At 41.5% G+C, this 10,718-nt stretch overlaps 1 protein-coding gene and 1 long non-coding RNA gene across 2 annotated transcripts in view; both read left to right on the top strand.

The window, feature by feature from the left end:
• Window positions 1-10,718, top strand: part of LOC308301613 — a 418,458-nt gene that overhangs the window by 6,570 nt on the left and 401,170 nt on the right. The gene's annotated exons all lie outside the window — the stretch shown is intronic.
• Window positions 126-9,539, top strand: sybl1 (synaptobrevin-like 1). The gene is made up of 8 exons (XM_080745509.1): window positions 126-271; window positions 1,320-1,522; window positions 2,440-2,497; window positions 3,034-3,171; window positions 3,755-3,845; window positions 4,734-4,801; window positions 5,421-5,513; window positions 6,982-9,539. The coding sequence occupies exons 2-8, from the start codon at window positions 1,377-1,379 to the stop codon at window positions 7,048-7,050; spliced, it is 663 nt and encodes a 220-aa protein (XP_080601635.1). The 5' UTR covers window positions 126-271; window positions 1,320-1,376; the 3' UTR covers window positions 7,051-9,539.

Raw genomic sequence — 10,718 nt, 5'->3', positions numbered from 1 at the left:
AGTTCGCAAGCTTTTTATTGTCCCTTGGGCCAAAGGCTGGGCGTGTCCCTAAAGAACTACATTTCCCAGGAGAGGCAGAGTCTGCGTCAGGAGGCTGCCTGTGCCTGCCGAGTAATGATTAGCAAAGCAAAGCAGAAGTCACTCGTAAAGGATTAGCATTACTAGCAGCAGGTATTATTTTAGCCTGCTGCTGTTAGCAGCCCCTGGATGTATTTAAATGTTGATGGAACATTAGCTCACACTCTCTGAACGACACCCAGAAACGTCCAAGGTATTTGTATATCTCTCTTAGTCTGTTGTCTTCCTGTGATGGTAGCTAAACTAAGCTAGCCATGTTGTTGTTGTTTTTCTTCACATTCCACTGTCTCATTTTGCTTACTAGTAGTAACTAACTAACTACTTGGTGGCACCACAGTTAGCATTGTTTTGATCCTGGTTTGCTTTTAATATTAACAGTTTTTTTTTTAGATCTATAACTGTTAGATTCGTTTTTGATGTTTCCTAACATGGTGGTACAACTGATAAATCAACCCAGTGTCTCTCTCTTCCTCTCTCTCTCTCTCTCTCTCTCTCTCTACTTCCTCTTTCGGTTAATCCAGGGGTCCTCAACGTTTTAAGGCCAAGGACCCCTTAGCTCTGAGAGAGATGAAGCAGGGACCCCCACTACTTATCGTATAAATTTGGTTGCAGATTAAACATGTATGTGTACATGGATTATTTCTTATACAGTTTAGACTTGACAGCACTATCAACCGTGTAGGTTGGATTAATGTGTATTTACTATTTTCATATATTTAACCGCTTGAACTGTCAATAGCCTACCTACTACTACTAGTCTGCTCTTCTTTTCCCTCTACACCAAACCTCTGTGCCTATTTCTTGTTCCACTAAGAATAGGGATGCTAGGGTTCAAGTGATCAAATATGATCACACAAAGATTTGGCGGACCTCCTGTAGTAACTCTGAGGACCCCCTGTTGAAGACCTCTTTGCTAATCTGTTTGTCTTTCACTCTTTCTTCTCGATCTATACATCCATCCACTCCTCTCTTTGGTTCTCTCTCTCTCTTCCTTCCTTCCTTTTGTTTACCTCGCTTTCTCTCTGTCCTTTCCTCTCCCTTTCTCTGTCTCTGCCTCACTCTTCCTATCTCACTCTCATTGTCTCTTTCTCTCCCTCTGTCTTCCTCTCCTTGTCTCTGTCTCTCTATCTCTCTCTTACACTCAATATGTGTGTCTCGTGCTGCTGCTCTCCGGTTACATCGCCATTCTTCTGTCCCATTCTTCTCCTCTCCGGTCCTGATCATCATCATTATTGTCACAGTGAGATCACAACGTTAAGCGTTTTCACCTGAAAACCCGGGGCCAGCCTGTAGTTGCCATGGCGATCCTGTTTGCTGTGGTGGCGCGTGGGACCACCATCCTGGCCAAGCACGCCTGGTGCGGCGGCAACTTCCTGGAGGTGACCGAACAGATCCTGGCCAAGATCCCCTCCGAGAACAACAAACTGACCTACAGCCACGGCAGGTAGGGTACGCTCAGACATCTGGCTCGTAAGGAGGCCAAATTCCTCTTCCTATAGCGACATTACTCCCTTACCTTTGAACCTTCACACTTGAGCGGGTGTGTCAACAAAGTGACGTTCTTCCAGAGTTTAGGTCTGTCCCATTGGTTAGTGAGTGTCTCTAGTACCGAGTCATGGTTCAGCCATGAACCTGTATTCAAGCCTTGAGCTGACCCCGCAAACGGCATAATGCCTCTTCGATCACAGACCTAACGCCTCTTCTGGGTTTTTCCCTTAACATGGGAGTGGATGCATCATCAATGCATCTGCTGTGAGATATGTGGACGTACCCAAATGCAGGCATGCACGCACACAGTTTCTCTTAACTTGTGTTTTAAATTTGAGTCTTAGTTATCATGTTTTGTTAGTCAACCTCAATTGGAAAGCATTGTGGGTCAACTCCTGTTGTGTTGTTTTTAAATGTATGTATACACACACACACACACACACACACACACACACACACACACACACACACACACACACACACACACACACACTCACACAGGAGCATGACTCCTCAGTTTGAATGGACATTATTACAACATAATGACACAAACATACCGTAATGCATAATGACACAAACATACCGTAACACTCAGTCATTCTCAGTCAAAACAGTTCTATTCAGTCACATAACTGACACTATCATTACACATGATCAGCTGTGTTGTTCCAGCAGCAATTGTTCAAGGTTGTAGCCAGACACCGACTGATAGAATAGGAACGTCTAAGAATTGGGCAGAAATGGCAGAATAGACAGAATGGGAACGTGACCCACCTGCATTCTCGAGATTTTCAAGTGCATTTCTTGTCAACATAATTTTCTGCTTCTGGTTCCCTGCACTTGATTGAAATGGTTTCCTCTTCATTATTTCAGCTATCTGTTCCATTACATCTGTCATGACAGAATCATATACCTGGGCATCACAGACGATGTGAGTACGACACTTTAGTGAGATTGTGTGGTTTGACTGATTGATTCGATAATAAGAGACTTATTGAGTTTCTGTATTCTGGAATTAACCACTGAAGTTTGTGCACATGGTGTCCATATTTTGGGTCATTTATAAGCATAAAGTGACAATAAAATGACCTCCAAGCTCAGATTGTAGATAGCTGTTTTCACTATTCATTGTATGACAAATGATATAGGGTTTAGTACTGCATGTGTTATATCTTTGTATTAAATCAACAACAACAAACGTTGCTTGTTCAGTAACAGGGGTCTCCCCAGCTCTTTAGTAACCGAAAATAAATTTTCAGGTGGGACACCGATTTCATCCAATCAGGAGAGAGAACTCATCAGCTTCAAATCTTGTGCTTTAGAGTAGGGTAGACCCCTGTTACTGAATAAACACTATAGCAATGGCCATTATGGGAAATGGAGAGCTATTTTAACACTTGTCTTAACAAAAAGAATTCACTTGGAGCACCTTTAAGTTGTTAAGTTGGTCTTTTGCTTGTGCGGTAGGACTTTGAGAGGTCGCGTGCGTTCAGCTTCCTCAGCGACGTGAAGAAGCGCTTCCAGACGACGTATGGCTCGCGGGCGCAGACCGCGCTGCCGTACGCCATGAACAGCGAGTTCTCCTCCACGCTCGCCGCTCAGATGGTGAGTCTGTCGACAATGCAAAGGGATTAGGATGAACAGGGAGCATGTGAGGTCTGCATGTGACTTCTCTCTACCTCGGGGGAGACTTGAAATGCAAGTCATGCATGTAACAGATGCCAGTTTGAAAGCTGGATATATATTCATTTTCTGTTCTGTTTTCTCTTAACGCTGCGTGTACTTATTTCTGCTTGTGTTTTCCTGTGTTCTGTTGAACAATGGATCTCAGACATTTTTTAATTACAATATTTTCAGTTTACTCTGAGAGTGTACAATTCCAATTGTATACTCTCAGAGTTACAGACCTGTAACGGTCCATTTGCTTCCCAACTATCAATAATTTGTTGCAGGTTCGATCATCAGTGATTTAATTGGGGAATCCCTTGAAAGCTGCCCACGGACCCCACTTTTGAGAATCACTTCTGTAGAACACTTAAAAACCAGTGGAATAAAAAGTCCCTAGATCTGTACAATTAATTGACTTATCGTTCTTAATATCTGTCATTATGGCCATTTGTCCATCCAACAACCAACTACCCTCACCTTTGTTTAAACTGTGTCTCCCACCGTTGTGTCCCCCCATCAGAAACACCACTCGGATCCCCGGGGGTCTGATCGTCTGACAGAGACCCAGATGCAAGTTGACGACCTGAAAGGTATCATGGTACGGAACATAGGTGAGTCACTGTTGCGGTATCCCCCTTTTTCTCCCCGATTTAGTCGTTACGTCAATCTATTCCTCCCCACACACATTTCACTGCTGTTGTAACCTACTGACTCACCTGCCAGTGAGGAGTCCCCACCGGGAGGACTTAGAGCCTTCAGCTTACTCCTCCCGCTCCTTTAGGAATACACGCAATGACCAATACCACCCTTCCCTCCCCAAACACGGGCCAATTGTGTTCGCATAGGTGCCCGACAAAGCCGAATGCATCATGCTGGATTCGAGCCCACAACCTCTGCGGTGGTGGGCAGAGACTACCGACCAAACCACACATTGTCCCTGTTCTTGGCTTCATTGTCCGATTGGTAGTGCATTACGCCCTGTCATCATCACACAGCAACAAGTGTCGGTTATCAGTTTGAAGCTTCCGTACGTCAAGACACAGACAGATCCACACAGCAGTTGTCATGTCCATGACTAGGAATTGCACTCCTGCTGTAATTCAAACACCTTGACCAACAAGCCAAAGGAGTTTACAGTTTACAGTTTACAGTTTAGGCATTTAGCAGACGCTTTTAATCCAAAGCGACTTACAATAAGCAGATAACATCACAATAATAAACAATATAATATGTCAGTACATCATCAACAATATAACAAATGCAAATGGATATCTATCTAGAAAAAACACAATATAATCAAAGTTCTAAAAACCTAAAAAAACAAAAACAAAACAAATGCTAACTAGGAGTAACCGTAACAACCAGGACTCAGACAAACAAACCTAGTGTGTAACTATGCGACATATCAAACAAACCATATGAGGTGAAAGCCTCCGTAACAGTAATTAAAGGCAGTGTTTGAGAGATTGGAACATCAATATTGTGTATTTTGTCTGCAGACTTGGTGGCTCAGAGAGGAGAGAAGCTAGAGCTGCTGATTGACAAGACGGAAAACCTGGTTGATTCGGTGAGTTGTTTGTTTGTATCGTATTTCATGAAGACCGTTTACTGACAGTTTATGACCCTGACATGTGTTTTATATTGTTGCATGCTGTGGGCAGAAAACTTTTATCTCTGTATTTCAGCTTTATGGTTTTGCTTTGTAAATTCGTGCCCTACTTCCTCATACAAGTGCTGCACAAAAGTGTACATGGTCCATTTGGTTCCAGTCCGAGTGTATCAAAAAAGCAACTGTGTTAAGCACCGTTGGTCCGACCAGTTTAACATTCACCAGGTTAGCATTCACCAGGTTAGCATTCACCAGCATTAGTTTTACTGAGGTTAGGGCCAAGGGGGTTAGGGTAAAGGTTAGGTTTAAGGCCTGCGGTTGCAAGTAGTTACCCCTGTACCCCCGACTTTAGTCACCTCCGTGCAGCCAATCACAAGCTTCCACTGCCTTAACCCAGTTGCCTTTTTGATACACTCAGACTGAAAGACCTGCAAAAAACACTCTCCCTATATCTTTGTGTTTCTCGTAATATTATTTTCCACTCATGATTATTATTATATTTCTTACCACAAGCCAACATGGCGATACCTCCTGGATGTAGTAGCCACAGACCTGAACTTCTTATTTATTCTTTCAGTCGGTGACGTTTAAGACGACCAGTAGGAATCTGGCTCGTGCCATGTGCATGAAGAACCTTAAGCTAACGCTGGTCATAGTCCTGGTGTGTCTGGTGAGTATCAACAGAAAGGCATTCCTCTTTTAACCATGTTTTTATAGGCAGAAATGTTCAAAGCTTTCTGATTTTTTTTTTTTTTACGTTCAAAAACAGCAGCTCTACAAAATCACAAAGCGTCACAGAGCGACTATTTTTGATTTTTCTATTTAACAAGAAAAGGTTTAATAAATGTTTTGATTAGACTCTCAAATCGGTGTCGGCATCTGAACAAATCTGGCATTGGTCGGGCTTTAGAAAGATTGGAAACCACAAGCGGATGCGAGGCTACTTCCTCTAAGAAGTGGAACCCTCGTGGTTCCAGTACAGCAGGGTGACCGCTTTCTTTTTAGTATGCAGACGCTAAAATGGGAGATGGGGGTCCACAGCCAAATACATATAAATGTGGGTGTCTTGACTCTTGACATGAAACTGTTTGAACACCACTGGATTATAGTGTAATATTTCATCCCATTAAGCCCGGGAAAGCATCTGTCATTTTATTTTTGAGCAAAAAAAAATTTATTTTATCCACAAGTTTCCCAAGGAGCTTACTGGGGCAAAGGGAGTGTGTTAATGTGGGCTTCACTTCCTCCACACAGCTGATTCAAATCACTTAACAAAGTTAAAGAAAAGGGGAAACAGCGACCTCTACTGTTTTGTTCCTTTTCATTTGAACTGCTCAGTCGGACTGTTCTTGAGAGATTAGTCAGAATCAAACAGCCAAGAGGAACAGGAAGTGTCACGCAAGAAATCATGGAGCATAGGAAACTTGTGGATACTTTGGCTATTCAAAAATAGCAGATATGACAAGATATATAAGTTCATAGCCTGTCACTTTTTGCCATACTACCAGCTTGTAGATCTGCTATTCCTTATTAAAAACATTTAACTTGAAAATCTTTGAATAGGATAGGTATATTTTTTAATTATAATATAAATATTAAAACATTTTGAACTCAAATCTTTGCTTCTGGGGGGTCCCTGGAACAAAATAGTTTGAAATGGGGGGAGTCGGCAGCCAAATACTGTGTCACTGCCTGGTGTCACTATTTGACTATAATTGTTCTTTCCCATTAACTATGTTTACTTGTATTGTAGTGTTTTTGTATGGATAGTTGTATCACCACCACTCTTTACAGGGACTACAGATGAAAATGAGCTTCTGGCTAACTGCATTGTCCCCGATAGATAAATAAATAAATCAAATATAAATACATATCGTTTTGGAGTTTTGAGCATTTAGAAGACATTAGTAGAGTCGTCCGCAGGTCTTAATGGGTCAAAGACATGGGGCCCTATTTTTGCCAAGCTAAACCCTAAACTTCTTTGCCTTTTTACCGTTTAGAAAAAAATGTTTAAGCTTGTATATCAGCTATTTGAACTATTTAAAAAAGTTTTTCAAAATAGTAATAAAAGGCAAAGAAGTTTAGGGATTTAGGGTTTAGCATGGACAAAAACGAGGCTCCTCTCTGTGCTCCTCAAGGTGGTCCTCTACATCATCGTCTCCGCCTCCTGCGGGGGTCTCAGCTGGCCGAGCTGCGTCAAGAAATGAGACGACGGGACGACGAAGAGACGGAGAGAGAGAGAGAGTCGGAGAGAGAAGAGGTAGGGAGGGAGAAGTTCTCTCCCACCATGTTGAAACACAAAGGGAAAACACCACTCTCCTTGCTGGAACATTCATAAAGCCCTCCTTCCTGGCTCCTCCTCCTCAGTGGCGTGAACTTTGACCTGTCGTCTGGACACGGAGACACCCCCCCCACACAGTTCCCATAGCGATGGACACAGCATCCATCTCCTCTTAAACATCTCTGGACCAGTCATGTCTCATAATACAGTGGTTCTCAACCTTTTCAAGCCGCAACCCCCAAAATAATCATATTTGAACTGGGGACCCCCCACACCCTGACGAGCACTAAGAGTTGAGGCATTACATTTTGTATAACACGGTTCTATTGTGAAAATGGCAGATCTACATGCTCACAACGCCTTTCTGCCTCTAATATTTGACAATTTGGCCAGTGTTTCATTTGTCATTTTAGAGGTATTAAGAAGTCCTTAAATTGTCACTTTAGAAATGTGCAGATACCCTCTACACACTCAAATCTTATGTTGGTTTGTTTACTGTTGAGTGAGAAGTTAATCATCTGGGGACCCCCCAAAATAATTTGGGTCCCGACCCACAGGTTGAGAACCACTGTCATAATAGGGCTGGGCGATATGACTTCAAATCAATGTCACGATTATTTCAGACATTGATTATGATTGATTAACGACTATTAAAGATATAGTGAAAATAACAGATCTACAAGCGCACTCCGCCATTGTGCAATGAAGTATGATACAGCGTTAAGTGGCTAATCAGACTAATTGATTTAGTTGATTATGAAATATTTTGTGTCGATTCAGTGATATAAAAGGCATAAAAAAATGCTAACCCATATGATCAAGATTTCGTCTGTTATTGGTTGTGAATGTTTTGATACATTTCCGGTTAATTGCCCAGCCCTATCTCGCTAGTGAACACGCTTGTCTCGTCTCATGAACACCACACAGCTGCAGTATGTACTGTAGGTGATTCATACCATAATGAACCACTCAGATGTTACTGATTTCTTTTGACGCTGTTAAGCCCCATTCATATTTAGTCGCACCCTGAAAATAGCTGATGTAGAATCAAAAATGCATCACGTTTTGGCATGCAATAGAGCATAATTAGACTTCAATGTCTTGCTTTTTCTCTTAGATAAACAAAAATAATGTATTAATCCCTGGTTGGATTGGACATGCAAGCTGTACATGGCATTCTGTGTAGTTTCAGATCCAACAACAAAGCTCAATTTCTAAGTAAAACAAGAGCTGATCTACAACAACCTAATGTGACATGTTGTCAGCATCTAGATATATACGTATATAAATGATAAATTAACTTATGAATTAAGCTTAATTACTCTGTACGGCGATCCTCGTAAAATCACTGAGGATAATACAATATTGTGACTCGACTAACACCAGTGTGTGTTCCCCACAAAGGTCGGTTTTTAGCCTCGGAGTTAAAGGTTTTGCCGTGCATGTGTGTTTCATCTAACAACCAACTCGAGAGCCAAACTTCAACACTCACATTTCTGCCTCCTCACCTCCTCGGACCTCTGGCATGTCTGTGTTACGCTGAAATTGTTGACCCGCCGAAATATGTGACCATCTTGTTGGACTTCACGTAACGGCTGAACGTAAATCACTGCTGTATGCTGTTAATTTAACAAAGTTAAACCTAGTGGTATTCAGGCCACATATTTGCAAGGCAAAGACCTCAACGTGTGTTATGCGAGGCCCAAAAGATAGCTCGCAAATGTCACCGTAACATTGCCATGCAGGACGACAGGGAGAAATGTGAGTATTGGAATTAGTCAGGTGATATCTTAAAGAATCCTGGAATAAATTCCATACCAAAACATTACTTCACCAATGTGTTTGTATAGGTGTCTAGTAACACATCTCACAAAGACTGAAATTCAGTTTCCCTAGGAGAATACATATCAGCTGTAACGGATTCTCCTAGGGAAACTGAATTTCAGTCTTTGTGAGATGTGTTACTAGACACCTTTACAAACACATTGGTGAAGTAATGTTTTGGTAAGGAATTTATTTCACGATTTGGCACCATTTCTGAAGATATCCCCTGACTAAATGATGACTTTTGCTGATGACAACAAACCCTCTATTTTCTTTTCTTTTCTGCTCAAAGACTGATGTTTCATTCTCACCAAGCTCAGTTACACAAGTTCTTTTTTGCCATACAAATGTAAAAAAAGAAAATAAATTATATTATGATGTAAAATCAGTACATTAGATTTGTATTAATCTATGAACTAGAGACTGACGGTTGTGTCAAGTCAAGCCTGATCTTGAGTGAATCTGGCTCCCTGGATGCGAGAGGAGAGGTGGCTCCCCTCGTAGGGTGCCGCTCAACATGCCTATTATGTCATTTTTCTTTCTTTCTTTTTTAAACAGAATGCACTTTTGACATTGTACATAATGTTTGCTTTCCTGCCACCATATGGTTTATGATAATGTGAGTATTTAACTATTGTAAATCCAGATTTGAAATAATAAAAAAATAAAATAAAATCATGGTATCATTCAAAGAAATACCTACAGCGATGTCAAGCATTCCCATTATTGAGAGAAAATGGTTGATCAAACGGACAGTACTATTGGAGTTAGTTGGTGCTTGCAGGAATTGATTTAATGGGGTCAAGTAAGATGGTTTTAGCTTTGAGATCTGAGTCACTGAAGCAGACATTGGATGAGATTGGTGCATGATCTCCTTGTTTATTTAAGAGCTGGAGAGCCGTCAGGGAGACCCCTTACCGAACAAACACTAGCAATGATAGACTACTATCAGAACAAATAGCCATAAACTTTTAACAAAATAAATGTTTCAACCACAAGCTATCACTTCAGCACCTTTAAGCCCTACAATTGTCTATTATATAGCCTACGTTGTTTTAAGACAAATCTACAAGCTCACAGTGCATCAAACAGTACCACCAAATGTTGTGAGCTTGTACATCTGCTATTATTTGAATTTTTTTCAAGTAATGTATGGAATTGTAAAATAATTCTGAAACATTTTACACATTTGCCCAAAGTAGGGAAGGGAAGCCAGGGTTAATGTGGTTAATTATTAACTTTTGTTATATGGCAGACTGCATTCCCCAAAAGGAAATGCATATTTAATTCAGTCTGTTTTGACCGGAAGCAAGGATAAAAATACATATCCCCACCGGCCATAATTTATGTTTTATGCAAAAGCAGAGGCATGCCCCCTGAACCCCCTGAAAGGATTCCTGTGTAAATATTTCACCAAGCTTTCCAGGACATCCTTTCATTTGACCGTGACCTTGTACCAACCAGTGAACTGTACTGTCATGAAACTGTACCCTATGCAACCAATCACCCGACCCCCCACCCCCCTCATCACGTGACGTGGCCGGAGAGGACCACCAGAGCATGGACCAGAGCAGCATTTCATTCACCACCACCAGGTGAGCTGAGACCTCCTAATCACTTACACCTGTTATAGGCTACTAGTCATGCTCAGTCTTCAGAATAGAGTATCGACAGTGTGTGCACATGTTTGCCTGCCGTACAATATCCCCAACAAGAAGTCATTCACGGATAAAACAAATTCACCCCGAGAATGTAAGTTGATTGAATTAC

Source organism: Nannobrachium achirus, assembly GCF_963921795.1.
Source record: "Nannobrachium achirus genome assembly, chromosome: 17".
In the NCBI taxonomy this organism is placed as follows: Eukaryota; Metazoa; Chordata; class Actinopteri; order Myctophiformes; family Myctophidae; genus Nannobrachium; species Nannobrachium achirus.
The sequence above is the reverse complement of the archived record's forward strand: the minus strand, read 5'-3'. Positions and strand labels throughout refer to the sequence as shown.